Source organism: Balaenoptera acutorostrata, chromosome 3 (assembly GCF_949987535.1).
Source record: "Balaenoptera acutorostrata chromosome 3, mBalAcu1.1, whole genome shotgun sequence".
Lineage (NCBI taxonomy): Eukaryota > Metazoa > Chordata > Mammalia > Artiodactyla > Balaenopteridae > Balaenoptera > Balaenoptera acutorostrata.
In genome coordinates this window covers 149,861,944-149,887,157 of record NC_080066.1, presented here as the reverse complement: position 1 = coordinate 149,887,157, position 25,214 = coordinate 149,861,944, and the positions used below count along the sequence as shown (strand labels likewise).

Genomic DNA, 25,214 nt, shown 5'->3' with positions numbered 1-25,214 from the left:
TGATACACCATATTAACAAATTGAAGAATAAAAACCATATGACCATCTCAATAGATGCAGAAAAAGCTTTTGACAAAATTCAACACCCATTTATGATAAAAACTCTTCCGAAGGTGGGCACAGAGGGAACCTACCACAACATAATATAGGCCATATACAACAAACTCACAGCAAACATCATTCTCAATGGTGAAAAACTGAAAGCATGTCCTCTAAGATCAGGAACAAGACAAGGATTTCCACTCTCACCACTATTATTCAACATAGTTTTGGAAGTCCTAGCCACGGCAATCAGAGAAGAAAAAGAAATAAAAGGAATACAAATTGGAAAAGAAGTAAAACTGTCACTGTTTGCAGATGACATGATACTATACACAGAGTATCCTAAAAATGTCACCAGAAAACTACTAGAGCTAATCAATGAATTTGGTAAAGTTGCAGGATACAAAATTAATGCACAGAAATCTCTTGCATTCCTATACACTAATGATGAAAAATTTGAAAGAGAAATTAAGGAAACACTCCCATTTACCACTGCAACAAAAAGAATAAAATACCTAGGAATTGTAGATATTTTACATACTTTTTGTCTCCCTAGGTAGGTCTTTTGTCTCCCTACCTAGGGAGACAAAAGACCTGTATGCAGAAAACTATAAGACACTGATGAAAGAAATTAAAGATGATACCAACAGATGGAGAGGTATACCATGTTCTTGGACTGGAAGAAACAATATTGTGAAAATGACTATACTACCCAAAGCAATCTACAGATTCAATGCAATCCCTATCAAATTACCAATGGCATTTTTTACGGAACTAGAACAAATCATCTTAAAATTTGTGTGGAGACAAAAAAGACCCCGAATAGCCAAAGCAGTCTTGAGGGAAAAAAACAGAGCTGGAAGAATCAGACTCCTTGACTTCAGATTATACTACAAAGCTACAGTAATCAAGACAATATGGTACTGGCACAAAAACAGAAACATAGATCAATGGAACAAGATAGAAAGCCCAGAGATTAACCCACGCACCTATGGTCAACTAATCTATGACAAAGGAGGCAAAGATATACAATGGAGAAAAGACAGTCTCTTCAATAAGTGGTGCTGGTAAAACTGGACAGCTACATGTAAAAGAATGAAATTAGAACACTTCCTAACACCATACACAAAAATAAACTCAAAATGGATTAAAGACCTAAATGTAAGACTGGACACTATAAAACTCTTAGAGGAAAACATAGGAAGAACATTCTTTGACATAAATCACAGCAAGATCTTTTCTTTTTTTTTTTTTTATAGTTTTTAATACTTTATTTATTTATTTTATTTATTTATTTATGACTGTGTTGGGTCTCTTAGTTTTCGTGTGAGGGCTTTCTCTAGTTGTGGCAAGTGGGGGCCACTCTTCATCGCGGTGCGGGGGCCGCTCTTCATCGCGGTGCGCGGGCCTTTCACTATCGCGGCCCCTCCCGTTGTGGGGCACAGGCTCCAGACGCGCAGGCTCAGTAGTTGTGGCTCACGGGCCCAGCTGCTCCGTGGCATGTGGGATCTTCCCAGACCAGGGCTCGAACCCGTGTCCCCTGCATTGGCAGGCAGACTCTCAGCCACTGCGCCACCAGGGAAGCCCCGCAAGATCTTTTCTGATCCACCTCTTAGAGTAATGGAAATTAAAAACAAAAATAAACATATGGGACCTAATGAAACTTAAAAGCTTTCGCACAGCAAAGGAAACCATAGACAAGATGAAAAGACGGTCCTCAGAATGGGAGAAAATATTTGCAAACGAATCAACAGATAAAGGATTAATCTCCAAAATATATAAACAGCTCATGCAGCTCAATATTAAAGAAACAAACAACCCAATCCAAAAATGGGCAGAAGACCTAAATAGACATTTCTCCAAAGACATACAGATGGCCAAGAAGCACATGAAAAGATGCTCAACATCACTAATTATTAGAGAAATGCAAATCAAAACTACAATGAGGTATCACCTCACACTGTTTAGAATGGGCATCATCAGAAAATCTACAAACAACAAATGCTGGAGAGGGTGTGGAGAAAAGGGAACCCTCTTGCACTGTTGGTGGGAATGTAAATTGATACAGCCACTATGGAGAACAGTATGGAGGTTCCTTACAAAACTAAAAATAGAATTACCATATGATCCAGCAATCCCACTACTGGGCATATACCCAGAGAAAACCATAATTCAAAAAGACACATGCACCCCAATGTTCATTGCAGCACTATTTCTAATAGCCAGGTCATGGAAGCAACCTAAATGCCCATCGACAGAGGAATGGATAAAGAAGATGTGGTACCTATATACAATGGAATATTACTCAGCCATAAAAAGGAACGAAATTGAGTCATTTGTTGAGACGTGGATGGATCTAGAGACTGTCATACAGAGTGAAGTAAGTCAGAAAGAGAAAAACAAATACCATATATTAACGCATGTATGTGGAACCTAGAAAAATGGTACAAATGAGCCAGTTTGCAGGGCAGAAGTTGAGACACAGACATAGAGAACAAACATATGGACACCAAGGGGGAAAACCGCAGGGGGGGGTGGGGATGGTGGTGTGCTGAATTGGGCGATTGGGATTGATATGTATACACTGATGTGTATAAAATTGATGACTAATAAGAACCTGCTGCATAAAAAAACAAACAAACAAATACTGTCACAGAAAAAAATGTTTTCAGTAGTTCAAAATATTTCCTGAGTACCTATCAGTGCAAGACACTGTTCTAGAACCTGGGAATATAATAGTTCGTAAGAAAAACAAGGTCCTGCCTTCAAAAAGCTTATAAATGCAAACAAATGATTAAGTAAGATAATTTCAGATAGTGATTTATGCTATTCACAGAGTTATTATAAGGTAAAATATCTGTTCAATGAACAAACAGGGTAATCATGTTAGGGATGGAGGAAAATGTAACTGAAAATGGATAAAGGCTTTCAGTGCACTGGAGAATATACAGAAACATTACCTGTCTTAATAGACGAGTACCCACTTTTAGTGATATTATTTATATCTTGAACCTGAAATATTTCATATTATACTGACTGGAAACATGGCATAGTGGTTAAAAGCATGGCCTCGCCTCCAGAGCTTGACAGCCTAGATTATTTGATCTTTCTCACCTTACTTTCCACATCTGCAAATCAGGGATAATAAAAGCAACCATCTCATAGAATTGTTTTTGAGGACTGTATGAGCTTAAAAATGTCAAGTGCTCATATAGCAACTGTTTAAAAGTTATATTAGGGACACCTATTATTTCTATAAAGTCACTATAACCTTTTGACTATGATAACTAAATCCCTCTGTCAGAAAGAGAAAGTGGGTGAGGCCAAGGTAATGGGATAGAATGTGACCGAGAGCAGTAGGGGGAACATTTCAGCTGAGACAGGCTCCAGGAAAGCCTCCAGGAAGGGGTGACAGCTACACAGAGTTGAACCCTAGGAAGTCAGTCATGCCAAGATCTAGGGAAGGAACAGCTAAGTTTCTAAGGTGAGAATATAAAATTGAAAAAAATTTACAATGGATAAAATGAAAACTGTAGATTATAAATGTCAAGTAAAAAAGTATCACAGTTTGCTTAATATATATATACACATTTTATTTATATGTATAAAAATAAATGCTTAGATTTATAAAGCCATGTTTTATTATTTCTTTAACCTGTTTTCCATTGGTTTTGGTCTTTGGTATGAATAACTATTACACTATTATGACTATTATTGTTCTAACATGTTATTTATTAACAAGGCCAAGGATACTGATTTATCCCCAGATAGCCAGTCAGCTTTGCTGTGGTCTAATGTGACAATCACACTTGTCACTGTATCAATAGTGGTAAGATCTACCACTGCCTTAAAACCAGGTAAACAGAACAGGCATGACACAATAATCACATCATTGTACACATGCATCACTGTACATCATTACAAACTGAGTGGCATGGGTTTCCTTACCTTGGGCCATTGCTGTCTTTTCTCCTTGTTGAACAGTTGCCTTGCTCAGCTCTGGCTCGCTGATCTGTGAAATCATTTGTGTTCCTATCTACAATCTCTCCAGCATCAAGTGCTCTGTGGAGTCGATAGTTGACCATCTTCAGAACAATGAAAACAGCAGCTATCACAGGACAATAGACTGCTACTATAATCATGGAAGAAGGAAGGGCCTTAAAGAGAAAGAAAATGAAGATAGGAATTTTAAAATATTTTATACTTTATTCAATTAGAGAAATCTGTAACTAAAATAATAAACACACACATTCTCTCACAAAGCAACAATTGTGTTCCTAGCACTAAGTTGTAAAAGTATAAGACAGCACCACCCCATACAGTAGCCACTTGCTACATGTGGCTATTGAGCGCTTGAAATGTGGTTAGCCTGAATTGAGATGTGCACTAAGAATAAAATAACACTGGATTTTGAAAACTCAGTATGAAAAAAGGAATGCAAAATATCTCAATGTTTATACTGATTACATGTTGAAATATATTTAGATTATATTGGGTTAAATAAAATATATTATTAAAGTTAATTTCATCTGTTACTTTTATTTTTAATGTAGCTACTAGAAAAATTTTAAATTACATATGTGGCTCACAATACATGTCCACTGGACAGCACTGTTACAAAGGCCCTGCCAAAAAGCTTATAATACAAGTAGAGAGTTAAGGCATCACATTATATAATATGTGAATAAGACAGGGTTGTGATCCAAATACATGTAATCCCTGTTTATGTGCTCCCTGTAACTTTTTTTTTAGGATATAAACTTTCTTTGTGTTCTAGAAAATCCCAAGTTAAAACTGTTATGAGAATAACCTTAGAACTATGATTATAAAACCAGATAAGACATGGGGGACATTCAAAATCCAAATGTTTTATTTTAAAATACTTAAATGCTTAAAATACTGAAAAATTGTAACCTGCCGAATAAAACGAATAAAAGAATACAAAATAGAATCAAGCAATAAACAGATTTATTGAAATAAGTCAGAAGCACCCTGGGCGTGGGGACTGCACACCCATCATACCTGAGGATTCAGTGATGTGGACATGAGTCCGGGGCTGGCAGGCTGGAGAACACCCCACTTGGAAGGCATGACTCAGAGTCACTGTTAGCAGAGCCTATAAAACTACGCTCAAGTTATGCCCCTTTTCATGAGAAAAAAATCATCCCAGGTGTTGACAGCTCTAGATTTCACATGTTTTCATAAGATTCCACCTCAGTAATCTGAGAACATGGCTCTAAATTTACTTGGAAAGGTATCCTCAAATCACTTGAAAAGGTGAAATTGAAAAGGTTCTAATGAACCAGGGAGGTTTCAAATACAGATATGATAAAAGTTTAAAAAATAAGACAGTTATTTGGGAGGTAGAGAGAGGGAAACAGTGTGGGTTGGAACTGGGAGGGGGGAAAAGAAAGTAAATCAAGCCTAAAGTTTAATACTTTTGGGTTGAGTGCAGGCATAATAGGCAAATATTTGGTATTTTTATTTTTATTTTTTAATTTTATTTATTTTTGGCTGCATTGGGTCTTCATTGCTGCGCGTGGGCTTTCTCTAGTTGCGGCGAGTGGGGGCTACTCTTCGTTGCGGTGCACGGGCTTCTCATTGTGGTGGCTTCTCTTGTCGCGGAGCACAGGCTCTAGGCGCACAGACTTCAGTAGCTGTGGCTCGCGGGCTCTAGAGCGCAGGCTCAGTAGTTGCGGCACACGGGCTTAGCTGCTCCACGGCATGTGGGATCTTCCCAGACCAGGGATTGAACCCATGTCCCCTGCATTGGCAGGTGGATGCTTAACCACTGCACCACCAGGGAAATCCTATTTGGTATTTTTAAATGCTTAGATTAGGAAGCCCTTCATATTAGTGTATCTAAAAAATTACACTGGTGATTTCAATTTAAAATGTCATTAAATAACAGATCTAGGCTTATAAAATATATTTAAAATCTTACAAAATCCATAAATATCAGGTTTAGAAGAGTTAAGTACTCCAAAAGATTTGTTAGATAATTTACATAATTTACTTAAAATAAATACTAAATTTATAAATGCAATTTAAATTCAAGGGAGCTTAAGCTACATGAAAAAACCAAATCTCTTAAAAATGATTGTTAAAATGTGTTCAATTTGTAAAGAGTTGAGTTTAAAATTCTAAGTTAATTTACAGCTTTAATAAATCTAACATTCATTGCAAAAAAAAAAAAAAAAGTTCCCTGAATAACTTTTTCCAAACAGAAACACACACACACAAATTGACAAAAATTTCAAAGTAAACACGCACATAAATACATACAAACACATACACTGCTTAGAATATTTATAGAAGTTCTGCATGATGCTGATTTCCATATGATATGTTCACTTAAGAACTGGAATTCTTGGACATCATTTAGTTCAACACCCTCATTTCCGGACTAAAAACAGAGCTACCGTATGATCCAGCAATCCCACTCCTGAGCATGTATCTGGAGAAAACCATAGTTCGGAAAAATACATGCACCCCAATGTTCACTGCAGCACTGTTTACAATACCCAAGACATGGAAGCAACCTAAATGTCCATCGACAGATGAATGGATAAAGATGTGGTACATATATACAAGTAATATTGTACATATATACAGTATTACTCAGCCGTTAAAAAGAATGAAATAATACCGTTTGCAGCAACATGGGTGGACCTGGAGATTATCATACTAAGTGAAGTCAGACAGAGGAAGACAAATATCATATGATATCACTTATATGCTGAATCTAAAAAAAAAAAATGATACAAATGAACTTACTTACAAAACAGAAACAAACTCACAGACTTAGAAAACGAATTTATGGTTACCAGGGGGGAAGAGTGGGGTGGAGGGATAGATTGGGAGTTTGGGATTGACATGTACACACTGCTGTATTTAAAATAACATGACTTTCCATGAAATTAATTAATTAATTTAAAAACATGTATCACTGTATATAGGAATATGTATATATTTGTATATGTATGTGTGTATATATAATATGTATATTATATAAAGAATAAATATAAAGAATTCCTTCAAAATCAATAACAAAGAGGTAGACCAATGAAAATAAAGGACAATAGACAGAACTTACACAGAAAAATATAAATAGCCAATAAAAACATGAAAACATGTTCAACTTCATCAGTAATGAGGAAAATACAATGTAAAACCTCAACAATGTATCATTAACACCCATCTTAATGAACAAAAATTAAGAAATCAGACAAAATTAAGTATGGACAACCAGACCTCTTATAAACTGCTAGTAGAAATATACATTGAGAGATACATCACCCAAGATCCAGCAATTTCTCTCATAAGCATAAAAATGAAAGAAACTCTTACACTCGCAGCATAAGACTTTTACCAAAAACTGGGGGCGGGGGGGGACCTCAATTGAAAATCAACAGGAAAATGGAAAATGGCAGACTAGTTACCAATGTAATATAACAGTAAAAACTACAGCTACATGCAGCAACATTAACTGTACATATACAATATGTGTTGTATTCCAAATGTAAACTTACGTTTTACTGTATTTTCTTCATTTTTTGATAATAAGCATGTATTTCTTTTAGAGTTAGAAAAAAGAGCTAAAATTTTAATAGTGATAAAAAGGTTTTCATATTAGAAAAAGAGTATATTAGCTTTCATCTTTTACAAAGACATGATCTACATTCTTCTCATTAATGGATGACTTATCAATAGGTCAAGTTCCACATCAAGGCAGTTTGTCACCTTACTCCTTATTTGCAAGAAGTTAAAAAATCCTAACTCTCAGTTATACATCCCTGAATGGCAGGAAGTGTTAACAGCTGTCAGAGAGCTCTAGATATTCAGATCAAACATAGCCCCCAAAACTGTAGTAAGCCTCCTTACTAAGAACTGTGTTAGATACTTTACATAAGATCATCCCTCTTAGAAGCTGGAGGAATAGAAATGTAAATTAAAACTACAATTAAATATTACCACATACCCATTAGGATGGCTACTATCAATTAACCAGAAAAAAAAAAAAAAGGACAGAAAATAACAAGTGTTGGCATGGGTGTGGAGAAATTGGAACCTCTGTACACTGTTGGTGGGAAAGTAAAATGATGCAGCCTCTATGAAAACAGTATGGTGGTTCCTCAAAAATATTAAAAATAGAATTACCATATGATCTAGCAATTCCACTTCTGGGTATTTATTCAAAAGAATAAATCGAATCTTGAATAAACTGCAGGATCTCGAAAAGATATCTGGACATTCATGTACACAGCAGCATTATGCACAATAGCCAAGAGATGGAAGCAATGCAGTGTCTATGAATGGATGAACAGATAAACAAAATGTGGTCTATATGTATGATGCATTATTCAGCATTAAAAGGAATGAACTCTTGTCGCATGCTGCTGCATGGAGGAACTTTGAGAACAGTATGCTAAGTGAAATAAGCCAGTAACAAAAAGGCAAAATACTGGACGATTCCACTTATATGAGGTATCTAAAGTAGTCAAATTCATAGAAATAGAAAGCAGAATGATGGCTGCCGTGGGCTGGTGGGAGAGAGAGTGAAGAGTTGTTGTTTAATGGGTGTAGAGTTTCAGTTTTGCAGAATGAAAAGGTCCTGGAAATCCATTCCACAACAATGTAAATATACTTAACACTACTGAACAGAACACTTAAAAATGTGTTAAAATGGTAAATTTTATGTTACGTGTTTTTTACTACAATTTAAAAAGTTAGACGGACAAATGTTTCACTCTTTTCTCTCTGGTGAGGAAAGAAAGTCAAATGTTGAGAAACAAGCTAGGAGACTGAGCCATTTACACCACTTCTTAAATTCTTACAGTTTATCCTGAACATTAAAAAGTTGTGTTATTTCAGCCAGGAGTGATAGGTTCAAGCTATTCAAGACGTCAAATATATTTCTGATAGGACTCTTGAGAAAGCCACTTGGAATCACAGAAATGGTCATACCAGAATTAACAGTGCCATGAAGTAAATTTATCTTACATTTATCTTATCTTACATTTCATTTCAAAACTCAAGTGAATAATTCTCCCCTATGGCAGGCACACTGCATGGCAGAAAAGCTATCTTTTATACAATGCTCATTTCATTGTGCAGCAATGTAAAGACATTATGTTCACTGTCTATGCTTTGTGGTGCAATCTTAATTTTCTCTATTTTCTACACCACTGAGTCGAGATCTGAAGCATACTGTTAACAAATGCGTATCCTTCCTTAATATATTTGTAGCTGTTCTCAATTAGAACTGATTTCAATGCATCTTTTCCAGTTCATGTTACAATACTTAGTGCCAACTAACATACTCAGGTATCAACTAACATCTAACACTTAGTGAACACCACGTGCTAGGCACGTTTCTAAGTGCTTTATGTATATTAACTCATTTAACCCTCACGATCACCTCATGAAGTCAGCACTACCATTCTTCCCATTTTACAAATTTAGAAACTGAGGCACAAAGAGGTAAGTAACTTGCTCAAGGTCTCAGAATGAGACGTTAAGGAGCAGTTTGCCTCCAGAGTCCTTGCTCTTCATCATGATACCTAACTGTCTCTAAATCAGGGGTTGGCAGACTTTGTCTGTTTGAAACAAAAAATATTTCACAGTTTGCAGGTCATATGATCTGTCATAACCACTCAACTCTGCTGTTGTAGTCTGAAAGCAGCTATAGGCAGCATACATGAACGTGAACATGAACATGGTGTTTTCCAATAAAACTCTATGGACACTTTGTAGACACTGAAGTTTGAAATTCATTTAATTTTTACATAGCATGAAGTATTACTCTTCTTCTGATTTTTTTCCAACCACTAAAAACTGTAAAGACCATCCTTACTTAGCTCATGGGCCATACAAAAACTACATGGAAAAAAAACAAAAAACTACATGGGCCGTAGTTTATTGATACCTGCTCTAAATCAAAGTTTATTTTCTTCTCTCACCAGTAAGATATCATCACCAAACAAAAGATCATCAAGCACTTCCCCCTCATATATGCCAAATACAAATCTTATCATCTCCAACATCCCCAGTTTCATCCAACTATGAAGCAAAGTAACTGCTAGCAAACATAGGCCAGTAATTGCTCTTCCCTTTCAGTGAGAAAGTCTATCAATTTACACAGAAAGCATTGGTTTGGGACTATCATGGAAAATTCCACTGGTTCCATAGAAATCACTGGAAAAATGAGAAAAACAATGGCTTTCAGAAACTATTTGACAAAGTTTCATGAAAAGAAACTAACTAGGGACGAGGGGCAGAGGGTCTCTCTGTACTATGAAGGAAAACTTCCGACGCAAACACGAAGACTGAACCTCACTGTCTCTAATAAAATAGTAGATTAACTGTTAAGAGAATCGTAGAAGGGACTTCCCTGGTTAGGACTCCGTGCTCTCACTGCTGAGGGCCTGTGTTCAATGCCTGGTTGGGGAGCTAAGATCCCACAAGCCGTGTGGCACAGCTAAAAGAAAAGAAAAACAAAACAGAATCATAGAAGTGAAAAAACAAATTTAGGTCAGCCTTTCAAAACAAATAGATAGCAAGAAGGTCACGTTTCTACACATCTCCTTTAATTAGATATTCTTCCTCAAAATGTTTAGCCATAAATTTGTAATTAATAAATACAACTGTCATTCCCCTGAGGCCTTTCTTTGCTGCCTTACGATAAACCATAGTTTGATATCCAGCTATAAGAAAAAACTGAGTAACAGTTTTGCTTCCAAGTTCAAAACACTAAATTCATTCAGATTATTCCTTTTAAGTCCAAGCTTCTCTCCTTGTGTGGTTTGGGATCACTGAATGCTGCCAACTACCAAGGTAGTTGGTGCTTTTACTGAGCTACAACATAAACAATCACTGAGATATTTAGACAGAAAAACTGAACTTAAATTTTTCTTAGCTTTAAAGTCCTGTCTGCTCTGTCAACATGTAATAGAAAAGGAAGTAAAAATAAAATGATAGCCGGGCTTCCCTGGTGGCGCAGTGGTTGAGAATCTGCCTGCAAATGCAGGGGACACGGGTTCGAGCCTTGGTCTGGGAAGATCCCACATGCCACGGAGCAACTAGGCCCGTGAGCCACAACTACTGAGCCTGCGCGTCTGGAGCCTGTGCCCCGCAACGAGAGGCCACGACAGTGAAAGGCCCGCGCACCGCGATGAAGAGTGGCCCCCACTTGCCGCAACTAGAGAAAGTCCTCGCACAGAAACGAAGACCCAACACAGCCAAAAATAAATACAAATAAAAAAAAAATAAATTTATAAAAAAAAAAATGATAGCCAAAAAAATCTGGTAAATGAAAACAAAAATTAGCAGAATTTGAAAGCAGTATGCCTTATGCCCTGGGGATGGGACAGGGAACCACAGATACTAATCCTGTCCTAAATTATAAATTCCATCCATCAATAATATCCCGACTAACTTTTCTTAAAACTTTTTCAGAGGAAAAACTAGACGTCGGATAACAAGGGTACTGCCTTCCTTCCACAGTCTACCCCCAAATGCATCAGGCCTATGGCTATTCTGCTGGGCACAAATGGCCAACCGGGCAAAGAATTAAGAACCAGTCTTCATAAAGCTATACCGAGATAGCCAATTGGCCCTGGGTTCTAGCTTTTCTACTGGTATACCTGAAGCTGTGGGAACACCTGTACTTCCTCATCCTGATGGAAAATCCCTTCTGCCTTATTCACAAAAAAGATAAATGCATAAGCTAATTCTTGCAAAGTGCAGAATTCAGTTCCATATCTGTACCCCCTTTCATTTCTGGCCAACAGAGAGAATGCTGGGGGAAAAGGGAGGGAGAAGGTCTTAGTAACCAAATATTGCCCATAAATTGTAGACAATGACTATTAATTAGGGGTAAAGAAAGAGGTTGGATCAGAAAGAAAAGGACTGTTTTTAAACCTTAGGGTTTTCGTTTGCAGGCCGCCCCGAAAGGACTTAGGAAAGGCCTTGTGTCACAACCCTAACTCTAGGGATTCGGCCATCGTCACAGCCCCCTTCGGGGGTTGACGATAAGCACTGCAGGTAAATACCTCCTTTCAGAGGACGGGCTGCAGAAGAAAAAGAAACTACTCCCAATGTCAGGATTCAGGCATACTTGCCCATAGGAAAAAAACCCAAAATATAACTTCCTAGAATTCCAACTACATAGGGAGTCAAGTTGATTTCAGCAGGCCAGCTGAGAACCTCGAACAAACTCAGAATACATTTTCCCCAAAGGCACTGGTTTACAAATGACTACTGGAACTTGAGCCTATCCATATTTCTGCAGAAGTTTGAATTTTATCTACATACTATTTTAATACAATCATTAAAAATACTAGATATTTTTCTGTTTATATTTGCATTTTATGTCACTCTAAAACATATATTTGTATTTACACTTTTATCTACAGTAGAATGTTCTTTGTAGGAAAGCAACATTCAAAAATACATATTAACAAGCTGCAAAGAGACCAAAGTAATATAGTACATACAACTCATCACCAATAATATGTGTTAGGAGCTAAAGATAGCCAGGATATGCATATATAAAACATAAATGAGAAGTCAGGGCACAAATGTGAAAAATAAGGGAGGGAATAAGAGTCCTAAGAAATAAAAGCAAGGATGTATACTGATGGACTAAAGTTATCTCCTATACTTTATAGGAATTTTCCTATACTTTTAATTTTCCCAACAAGGAAAGAAAGGGCTTTTACACAATCTGAATCTGTAAATTTTGGTGAAAGTCAATGTCTTTACAGTTAAAATGTTACAAAAAATATATTTAGATATACTATATTTCTACCCTATTTCATAAAACAATTGTGTTCAATTCATTTACATGTACCTTTAGCAACAGAGCTTTCTTCGTCACAAAAGCCATCATGAGTTATTTAACACAGGCTTACATAGCACATCATCATCATTTTGGTACATATCATTTAAGTTACAAGACTTTTTAAAAGTATATGAGGCTGTTACTGGAAATTCTGTTTATAACAAATATCCATTTGCATTTCATTAGGACAACTGTTCTTTTTCCATTCACATCATAAATGCATATTCCTATCTCCATAACTGAATAACATATTGTTTTATCTTTAATAATTTATTATGACATTCAATACTTGCAAATTATTAAGTTATAACCCTAGTAATAGTTACGATACCTATTGATATGTTAAGTTTTTTAGGACTTTAAAAAAAAAAACATGTTGTTGAAAACACAAAAAAGCAACTGGGTGAAAAAAGTAACTGAGCAAGCAGCAGGTAATATAAAAGACTTTGTAACGACTCAGATAATATGGTAATTCTTTCTTTGCTGAGGGATAACTGTTGGGGAGTCAGGGGGAATCTAGCCTTATACAGGCATACCTCCGAGATATCGTGGGTGTGGATCCAGACCACCGCAATAAAGCGAGCCACGTGAATTTTTTGGTTTCCAAGTGCATATAAAAGTTATATTTACACTATACTGTGGTCTATTAAGTGTGCAAGCATTATGTCTAAAAAAAGGAACATATCTTAATTAAAAGATACTTTGCTAAAAAATGCTACATCATCTGAGCCTTCAGTGAATCATACTCTTTTTGCTGGTAGAGGGTTTTGCCTCCATGCTGAAGGCTGCTGACTGATCAGGGTGGTGGATGCTGAAGGCTGGGGTGGGCGTGGTCATTTCTTAAAATAAGACAGCAATAAAGTTTGCCACATCGACTGAATCTTCCTTTCACGAATGATTTCTCTGTAGCATGCAACACTGTTTGATAGCATTCTACCCACACTTGAACATCTTTCAAAATTAAAGTCAGTCCTCTCAAACCCTACCACTGTTTTATCAACTCAGTTTTTGTAATATCCTAAATCCTTTGTCATTTCAACAACGTTCACAGCATCTTCACCAGGAGTAGTTTCCATCTCAACAAACCACTTTCTTTCCTCATCCATTAAGAAGCAACTCCTCATCTGTTAAAATTTTATCATGAGGGACTTCCCTGGCAGTACAGTGGTTAAGACTCCACGCTTCCACTGCAGGGGGCGTGGGTTTGATCCCTGGTCGGGGAACTAAGATCCCACATGCTGCGTGGTGTGGCCAAAAAAAAAAAAAAAAAATTTTTAAATCATGAGATGGCAGCAATTCAGTCACATCTTCAGGCTCTACTTCTAATCCTAGTTCTGTTATTTCCACCACAACTGCAGTTACTTCCTCCACTGAAGTCCAGAACCCTTCAAAGTCATCCATGAGGGTTGGAATCAACTTCTTCCAAATTCCTGTTAATGTTCAATATTTTGACCCCCTCCCATGAATCACAAATGTTCTTAATGGCATCAAGAATGGTGAATACTTTCCAGAAGGTTTTCAATTTACTTTGCCCAGATCCAGAGAAATCACTATCTATGGCAACCATGGCCTTAAGAAACGTATTTCTTAAATAATGAGACTTGAAAGTCGAAAATTACTTTTTAAAAAAAATATATTTATTTACTTATTTATTTATTTGGCTGTGCCGGGTGTTAGTTGGGGCACATGGGATCTTCACTGCAGCGTGGGGGATCTTTAGTTGTGGCATGTGGGATCTTTAGTTGCAGCATGCAGGATCTTTAGTTGTGGCATGCAGGATCTTTAGTTGCAACATGTGAACTCTTAATTGCAGCATGTGGGATCTAGTTCCCTGACCAGGGATTGAACCCGGGCCCCCTGCACTGGGAGCACGGAGTCTTAGCCACTGGGTCACCAGGGAAGTTCCCAAAATTACTTCTTGATCCATGGGCTGCATGGAATGCATAGTGTTAGCAAACATGAAAAAAAAAAAAAAAGAATCTCATTGTACATCTCCATCCGAGCTCTTGAGGGGCCAGGTGCATTGTCAATAAGCAGTAATATTTTGAAAGGGATCTTTTTTTCTCAGCAGTAGGTCTCAAGAGTGAGATCTACTGTTGAGACGTAAAATATACAGTAAACCATGTTGTAAATGGATGTGCTGTCACCCAGGCTTTGCTTTTCCAATAGAGCACAGGCAGAGTAGATTTAGCATAATTCTTAAGGGCCCTAGGATTTTTGGAATGGTAAATGAGCACTGGCTTCAACTTAAAAAGTCCCCAGCTGCACCAGCCCCTAACGAGAGAATCAGCCTGTCCTTTGAAGCTCTGAAGCCAGGCACGGACTTCTCTCTAGCTATGAAAGTCCTAGGAGGCATCTTCTTCGAATAGAATGCTGTCTCATCTACACTGAAAATCTGTTGTTTAGTGTATCCACCTTAATTAATGATCTTAGCTGGATCTTCTGGATAACTTGCAGCTTCCACATTGTACCTGTTGCTTTACCTTGCACTCTGATGTTATGGAGATGGCTTCTTTCATCAAGCTTCATGAACCAACCTCCGCTAGCTCCAAACTATTCTTCTGCAGCTTCCTCACTGCTCTCAGCCTTCACAGAATTGGAGAGTCAGGGCCTTGCTCTGGATGAGGCTTTGGCTAAAGGGACTGTTGTGGGTGGTTTGATCATCAGACCACTCGAACTTTCTCCACATCAGCGATAAGGCTATTTCACTTTCTTGTCATCCGTGTGTTCACTGGAGTAGCACTTTTAATTTCCTTCAAGAACTTTTCCTTTGCATTCACAACTTGGCAGTTTCGTGCAAGAGGCCTAGCCTTCAGCCTGTCTCGGCTTTTGACATGCCTTCCTCACTAAGCTTAATCATTTATAGCTTTTTATTTAAAATGAGAAATTTAAAGTGAGAGAGTTTCAGTTGAACACATAAAGGCCACTGAAGGGTTATTAATTGGTCTAATTTCAATACTGTTGTGTCTCAGAGAATAAGGAAGCCTGAGGAAACCGAGAGAAGTGGAGAACAGCTGGAGCAGTCAGAAGACACGTTTATCAATTGTTTGCTGGCTTATGTGGACACGGTTTGTGGTGCCCCCAAACCATTGCAACAGTAACATCGAGGATCACTGATCATCACAACAAATAACGAAAAAATCTGAAATACCGCAAGAATCACCAAAATGGGACACAGAGACACAAAGTGAGCTAACGCTGTTGGAAAAATGGTGCCATTAGACTTGCTCGATGCAGAGCCGCCAAAACCTGCGATTTGTTAAAAAACACACAGTTATCTGTGAAGCACAATAAAGCAAAGTTCGATAAAATGAGGTTTGCTTGTATTAAAATATATATAGTCATGTGGCAGGCTAGAGACAGAATGCTACAAAAGACGGTGAGAAGGAAAAAAACTGGAATGTACGTTAACAGCAGAGCTTTCCCTCGGTTTCCATAATCATCTTTAGATTACTATTCAGAACAAAAGGAGGGTAAAAAACAATCATCGCGGAATTCCAAAAGATGCTTCAAACAATTCCTGTCTACAATTTCTCAAAGGCAGCACACTGAAATTCTAGAAATTTTTCAAAAATGAAGGTAACAAAGAGGTATAGGCCCTCAAATAGGATATCCAACAATCCAAACTCTATAGATGGAATTAATGACACAAAAATCCTTTCTAAAACAAATTCATGCTTTCCTCTATGTTGAAATGGTTTTCTGATGAGATTAAATTCCCAAGCCATCAAGCAACAGCCAACCTGAAGTATAGTAAAAAAATAACTGATATACATCTGGAAATTATAATTGGTTATTAAAATATGTCAGAACAGCAAACAAAAACTGGAAGATAGAGATATTCATGCATCTAAAATAAAGAGACCAGTACAGATTTATCTTTCAATATTATCCAGAGGGTATTATCTAGAGACTGATTCTGTTCTTTACCAAAAAACCCCCCAAATGAAATTATAAGAACACTGAGAGGCACCAATGTTTTGTTTTTAATTTAAAAATTTTTTTTACAATTTTTAAAGGTTACTTTTCATTTACAGTTATTACAAAATATTGGCTATATTCCCCATGTTGTAGAATACATCCTTGAGCCTATCTTACACTAAGAGTTTGTACCTCCCACTCCCCTACCCTTATATTGCGCCCCCCCCCGCCGCCGCCCCACTGGTAACCACTGTATCTGTGAGTCTCCTTCTTTGTTATACTCACTAGTCTGCTGTATTTTTTAGATTCTACATATAAGTGATATCATACAGTGCTTGTCTTTCTCTGTCTAGCTTATTTCACTTAGTATAATGCCCTCTAAGTCCATCCATGTTGCTGCAAATGGCAAAATGTCATCCTTTTTTATTGCTAGGTAGTATTCAATTATATTTATATACCACGGCTGCTTTATCCATTCATCTGTTGGACACTTAGGTTACTTCCATATCTTGGCAATTGTAAATAATGCTGCTATGAACACTGGAGTGCCTATATCTTTTCCAATTAGTGTTTTTGTTTTTTTCAGATATATACCCAGGAGAAGAATTGCTTAGTCATACAGTAGTTCTATTTTTAGTTTTTTGAGAAACCTCAAACTATGGAAAATACTGTTTTCCACAGTGGTTGACACCAATTTACATTCCCACCAACAGTGTAGGAGGGTTCCCTTTTCTCCACACCGTCTCCAGCACTTTTTACTTGTGTTCTTTTTGATGATAGCCATCCCAACAGGTATGAGGTGCTATCTCATTGTGGTTTTGATATATAGTTCCCATGATTAGCAATGTTGAGCATCTTTTCATGTGCCTGTTGGCCACCTGCATTTCCTCTTTGGAAAAACGTCTACTCAGTTCTTCTGCCCATTTTTTAATTAGCTTGTTTTTTTTTTTGACATTGAGTTGTATAAGCTGATTATACATGTTGGATATTAATCCCTTACCAGTCATATCATTTACAAATATTTTCTCCCATTCAGAAGGTTGTCTTTTTGTTTTGTCGGTGGTTTCTTTTGCTGTGCAAAAGCTATTACGTTTAATTAGGTCCCATTCGTTTATTTTTGATTTTATTTCCTTTACTTTAGGAGACAGATCCAAAAAAATATTGCAGCGATTTATGTCAAAGAGTATTCTGCCAATGTTTTCCTCTAGGAGTTTACAGTATCCAGTCTTACATTTAGGTCTTTAATCCATTTTGAGCTTATTTTTGTATATGGTGTTAGAGAATGTTCTAATTTCATTCTTTTACATGTAGCTGTCCAGTTTTCCCAGCACCACTTGGAAGAGACTGTCTTTTCTCCCTAGTATATTGTTGCCCCCTTTGTCGTAGATTAATTGACCACAAGTGCATGGACTTACTTCTGGGCTCTCTATCCTGTTCCATTGATTTGTGTGTCTGTTTCTGGAGAGGCACCAATGTTTTGATTTACGTGTTGTCCTGAGTAAACCTAACCATCCTGGAAAGAGAATGGGATATCTTATACTAAGAACTATCTTGATTCATATCATAAATTAGTAACTTGACATTTTGCTGTATGAATCACTCTTTTAATGGTTTAATCAGTCTAAATAAATCCCTGAGTAAACTGATAAAAACAATTCATCTAAACGGTAAATATGAGGACCAGAAGCTATCTCATAAAGTCCAACTTAAATTGCTTGACCTATTTCTTTATTCTATTTGTTTCTGATATATTCTATTGAAACAATTTTTCAGGATTTATAGTAAGTGAAAATAAGAAATCTGTCAACATGACTTCGCAATTCTAAAGAATAGAAGCTAGGTTACCTTTTTACTATACCTCACAAAACAATAGTTCAAGATATATTCCGTGAGATTACTTTATAGGCAAATATATGTAAAATACTAGGACTCTTCTTGCACTTATTAGATATACTCCTATAAAAGCAGTGTACTCAACTACTGAGCCTGCGCGTCTGGAGCCTGTGCCCTGCAACGGGAGGGGCCGCGATAGTGAAAGGCCCGCGCACCGCGATGAAGAGCGGTCCGCGCACCGCGATGAAGAGTGGCCCCCACTTGCCGTAACCAGAGAAAGCCCTCGCACGAACCGAAGACCCAACACAGCCAAAATAAATAAATAAATAAATAAATAAAGTAGCTATAAAATTTAAAAAAGCAGTGTACTATACAAGCACAAAATAAGTAACAGTTCAAATTTAAGGCTTAAAAATCAAAAGAAATTAATTCAATAACAAAAGCATTAAGCCAAAGTAAAACTACAAGGACCAAGTAAAAATAAATATTTTAAAATAAAATATGAATATACACAAAAAATTAGGTTATCAAACATTATTATTTGTGTATTCTTTTATGTTTCACTCAAATAGAACGGAATAAATTGCAAGCTGAGGTCCTAACACAAGAATGTAAGTCAGTAAAATTTATAAATTAAAAGTATACTAGCTCTCTTGAGAGTACTAACAAAACCCATATTTCGTTTTTGCCCTGAGCTCACTCAATTGGCTTGAAACAGGATGACGGTATTGCATGCTATATAATCCACTTCTTCCTTTAAAAGTAAATGCTAAAATAGGGAATGCATCACACACTAGACTTTAGGTGAGATAAATATGAAAGCTGCCTACCAGAAAAAAAGAATGAAGGAGAGTATAGCTTATCTTACTACCACCATTTCCTCAGTTTCCATAATGGCAACTCTGACACACTTAAATCAATAAATAAGAGTTTTATTCATTCATTCAACATATATTTACCGAACACCTATTAAGCCCCAGATATTCTTCTAAAGAATGTAAACACTGCAATAAATAGGCTCCTTTCTCTCCTTGAGCATCTTAAGGAGAATGACTATTGTTTTACCAAGTGCCAGGTACTTTAAATGGATTGCCTCACAACAATCCTTTGAAGAAAGTGCCATTATTATTTCTATCTTACAGATAAGAAAACTTAGACAATGAAGTCACTGCCTGCAGACGGTAAGTGGCAGAAACAGGATTTACATCCAGTCTGACTCTAGTGGTTAAGAATCTGAGTTTTTAACCACTACACTAGACAGTCTCCCTCCAAGGCAGTGTTTCTCAACTTTTTTTTAAATTATTGCTCTCCTAAGGAGTCTTTTTAGGCATTTTTTCCCTAATTACTCCCTGTGAAATAATAAAAAACACATATATTGGCTTCTGTCCCTGGTTCTTGATACAGAGCTCCTAAAACCCTTGCGATTTCCTAAATGATGAGCGCGCAAGGAGCATCTTTTGTTCTAATATTTGGTCTTTGACTCTGGTTCCCGTCACCTAAATCCCTTGGAAGTCCCTGGGTGACGGGAATGCCTTTTGTTCTAATGAGGTGACTCTGGGTGGGCTCCTGGATGTGGGCTGGTCACCAGAAAGACCAAGCCATGATTGGAAGCTTGGGATTTTCAGCCTCATCTCTCATTCTCCATAGGGGAGAGGGGCTGGAAATGGAGTTAATAATTGATCATGCCTATGTGATGAAACCTCCATAAAATCCCAATAGTATGACGTTCTGAAGAGTTTCCAGGTTGGTGAACACAGGGAGGTGCTGGAGGGTAGCACACCCACAGAGGGCGTGAAAACTTGGTGCTCTTTCCCACATATACTGCTCTATGCATCCCTTCCAGCTGAAGGTTCACCTGTTATCTTTTATCATAGGCTTTTATAATAAACTGGTAAACAGTACGTAAACTGTCTTCCTGAGTTCTGTAAACCTCTCTAGGAAATCAATCAAACCTCAGGATGGGGTCACGGGAGCCAGTGATTTACAGTCAGTCGGTCAGAAGCGCAAGTAACAACCTGGACTTAGGCCTGGCATCTTAATTGTGGGGAAGAGGAGCAGTCCTGTGGGACTGAGAACTTAACCTGTGGGATTTGATGCCGTCTCCACGTGGACAGCATCAGAATTGAATTAAACTGTAGGACTTCCAGCCAGGGTCTCAGAGAACTGCTTGGTGTGGGGAAAACCCCACACATCTGGTGTCAGAAGTGCTGTGAGTATAGCAGTGTGAGAGTAAAGGAAAAGCACACAGAAGTGCACGTTTTCTAAACACTGCCCCTCATGAAAGTTTACCACCACAGGAACACTGTATATCTATATGTACTGTGTGCACATCTGTACTTTGTACACAAAAATATTTGACCACCACCCCCCAACCCAAGAACTAATTTTCGCCCCCTTGAGGACAACAACATACCCACTGAGAATGAATGCTCTAGAGCAAAGTTTCGCAGCCTCAGCACTGTTGACATTTTGAGCCAGATAATCTTAAATGTTGCTGGGGGCTGTCCTATGCAATACAGGATGTTTAGCACCTTCCCTGGCCTCTACCCACTAGAAACCAATAGCACCGCTGCGCCAAAGTTAGGTTAGAATTTCCCGAAAAGTTCCAGTCCTTGAAACAATTGCTTCTCTTGCTGCTATTCACCTATTCATAAGGACTACAGTTCCAGATTTTGTTCATAAAAGACTGGAATGGACAGGATACAAACAGACTGCAAATGTTGCATCTCTGTAGCTGGAGTGAAGGAGCACACGTAATAGTAGTAGCAACGGCAAGAAGAAATAGTATTTTATATAAACACAGCAAGGAAAGAGGCCTGTATAAGACCAATTAGTAAAAGGATATTAAATTTTAGTAAAATCCATTTACAATACAGGCATACCTTGGAGATACTGCAGGTTTGCTTCCAGACCACTGCAATAAAGTGAAGAGCACAGTAAAGCAAGTCGCACAAATTTTTTGGTTTCCCAGTGCATGCATATATATATATATATATATATATATATATATATATATATATATATATATATTTACACTATACTGTAGTCTATTCAGTGTGCAATAGCATTATGTCTAGAAAAAATGTACATACCTTAATTTAAAAATACTTTATTGCTAAAAAATGCTAATCATCATCTAAGCCTTCAGCAAGTCAGAATTTGCTTGCAATAGTAAACAAAGATCACTGATCACCACAACAAATTTGATAATAATGAAAATTTTGAAATATTGTGAGAATTACCAAAATGTGACACAGAGACACAAAGAGAACAGTGCTGTTGGAAAAATGGCACCAAAAGACTTGTTCAATGCAGAGTTGCCACAAACCTTCGACATGTTAAAAAATGCAGTACCGGAGCTTCCCTGGTGGCGCAGTGGTTGAGAATCTGCCTGCCAGTGCAGGGGACACGAGTTTGAGCCCTGGTCTGGGAAGATCCCACATGCCATGGAGCAACTAGGCCCGTGAGCCACAATTACTGAGCCTGCGCGTCTGGAGCCTGTGCTCCGCAACAAGAGAGGCCGCGACAGTGAGAGGCCCGCGCACCGCGATGAAGAGTGGCCCCCACTTGCCGCAACTAGAGAAAGCCCTGGCACAGAAACGAAGACCCAACATAGCAATCAATCAATCAATCAATCAATCAATATGCAGTACCTGTGAAGCATAATAAAGCGAAGCACAGTAAAATGAGGTATGCCTGTACATACTATAGAACAAGGCTAACTAACCTCTCCCTCCAAAATGATGAGTGAGACAAATTATCTCACTTTAACTATATGTGAGAACCATAACTAAATCCCTGGGAGATTTATAATGGGCTTCCACTGTATTCATATAATATGCTAGTTGAGAAGGGGAGCCAAGATTAAAGATATAATTAGATGGTGATTTCAAGGCCAGCTCTGAGAGTTCTAGATTCAGAATACATATTGAAAAAGATCCAGGGACACTTAGTTCATCCCAATCAATCATAAGTAGGCTTTCAGAAACAGATTAATCAGAAAAGCACCTTGCAAGACTATGGAGGAACACGGTGGAGGGTGACTGTGATGGCCCTCTGGAGGCCAGAGGGAAAAACGGCAGAGGCAATCTACATAACCCTGAACCAGCGGTTTAACTTCTAGGAGCCTCTGTTTCCTCATCAGAAAAATAGGGATAAAAGCAGTATCTTCATTTCACAGGGCTACAATGAGTATTAAGTGAGAAAACTTGAAAGGAGATAGTGCATGGGCATATAATAGCACAAGAACTATCTGATGTTGTTAATAATGCTTGAGCAATGTAGTGACAAATCTGAGATAAGCAAACAAAGAGACCTCTGAGTAGAAATGGTTCAGAGAAAACAAAGATTAACTACAAAAAAGAAGATGACGTAGGTAAGACTTGTGAGACCTCAGAATACACAGAGGTAAACATTAGTCTGACAGTGAACCACCAGAAGTCACTGGAAAATGGAGAAATACTTCCATAACATAGTAAAGAAAAAAGAATCTATATTCCAAAAAAAACTTAGTATGCTCAATGGTAAAACACTAAAATTCCCATTAAAGAAGGGTACAAGGCAAGGCTGTTCATATTTTCAACATTATTTATTACATCAATAGATACGTAAAGTACCATACCAAGCAATTACACAAGAGAAAAAAGTATAAATACTGGGAAGAAGTTAAAATTATTATTTACAAATATAATTGCATATCTGAAAATCCTTTTAAAATAAACAGAAAAATTATTAGAAAGAATAACCTAATTCTACAGTATCTGGTTGCAAATTTAGTAAATTGAAATCAATAGATTTGGATGGGATCCTGGAACAGAAAAAATAGGACATTAGTTAAAAAAAGAAAGAAATCTGTACAAAGTACAGATTATAAGTTAATAATGGTGTATTAATATTGGTTCATTGCTTGTGACAAATGTGCCACAGTAAACGAAGATGTTAAGAACAGGAGAAACTGGGTGTAGGATATATAGGATCGCTCTGAACTATGCTTGCAATTTTTCTATACATCTAGAACTATTCTAAAATAAGGTTTTTTTAAAAAATCATGATTTTTCTTACATAATAAGCAATAATCAGTTAGAAAAAATTGGTTGCATTTACAGTAGTGTTAGAAACTAAAATCTAAGAATACTAATCCTAAGGGAAAATGTGCAAGGTTAACATAAAGAAAACTTCTTTAAAAAAAAATCTACTGAGGGACATAAAAGAAATGAAGAGTTCACCTTAACTCAATATTATAAAGACATCAAACTTCCCTCCCTAAAGTAATCCAAATTCAATACTTCTCGGTAAAAAATTCAGCAACATCCCTGGGAAATGTAACAAAATGGAGGAATAAACATGCAAGAATAGCCAAAGAAATAACAAGAAGAAGAAATAACAAGGTAAGACTACTACTAAGAAAGGAAAATACATAAAACTAGGATTACTAAAAAAAAGTATGGTATTGGGCTTCCCTGGTGGCGCAATGGTTAAGAATCCACCTGCCAATGCAGGGGACATGGGTTCGAGGGGACATAGGATCGTCCCTGGTCCGGGACGATCCCACATGCCACGGAGCAGCTAAGCCCGTGCACCACAACTACTGAGCCTGCGCTCTAGAGCCCGTGAGCCACAACTAATGAAGCCTGCACGCGTAGAGCCCGTGCTCCGCAATAAGAGAAGCCACCGCAATGAGAAGCCGGCGCACCACAACGAAGAGCAGCCCCCGCTCGCCGCAAATAGAGAAAGCCCGTGCACAGCAACAAAGACCCAACTCAGCCAAAAATAAATAAAAGAAAATTTAAAAAAGTATGGTATTCATGTAAGAAAAGACATATTGATAAAACAAAATGCAAATATCCCCATGGAAACCTAGATTAGAAAGGTGGCATTTAAACCACTGAGAAAAAGACAGGACTGTTTAATACATTAGGTTGATTGGGACAACTGCCTATCAAAAAAAAAATTTTTTTTAAACTAGACACTCATATATTGCTTACAGCAAAATAAATTCCAAATTGGATGAACTACAAAAACTATCAGATGTTTGCAATTAGATTACAGAGGACTAACATATAATTAATCCTTAATATATAACCTCGTAGAAAATGGATAAAGCACATGAACTATTACAGAAAAATAGGAAAAAAATGACCCTGAAGCTTATGAAAAGCAGCTCAATCCCACTCAAAGTAGGACAAATGCCAATTAAAACCACTCTAAGATACTATTTCTTACCTATGAAAATCGCAAAACTATGTGAGGCTGTGGCAGGCAGGAGCACAAAGGGGCACTCTGATACACAGCTTGCGGGCATGCAAAGTAAGCGATACAATCCCTCTGCAGGGCAATTTGGCACTATCTTTCAACACTACAAAAGCATTTACCCTTTTGACCAACCAATCTCATTTCTAGGAATTTATCTTAACATTATATCTAGACACATGTGAGATGACATCTGTATGATTATTTACTGCAGCATGGTTTGTGTTAACAAAAGGCTGTAAACAAATTAAATATCCATCAGCAGGTAACATGATAAGTAATATATCCATGCAATGCATTACTATGGAACTATTAAAAATAAAAA

At 37.4% G+C, this 25,214-nt stretch overlaps 1 protein-coding gene across 5 annotated transcripts in view; it reads right to left on the bottom strand.

Moving 5' to 3' along the window:
• PCNX1 (pecanex 1) overlaps window positions 1-25,214 on the bottom strand; it is a 170,656-nt gene that overhangs the window by 136,049 nt on the left and 9,393 nt on the right. For 4 of the 5 annotated variants that reach the window (XM_007184383.3, XM_057542777.1, XM_007184386.3 and 1 more), the window contains exon 2: window positions 3,991-4,199. In XM_007184383.3, the coding sequence (XP_007184445.1) occupies window positions 3,991-4,199 (209 nt within the window). Of the gene's footprint in view, window positions 1-3,990; window positions 4,200-6,691; window positions 6,788-25,214 lie in introns of all 5 variants that reach the window. The other variant, XM_057542778.1, reaches the window with a different exon arrangement.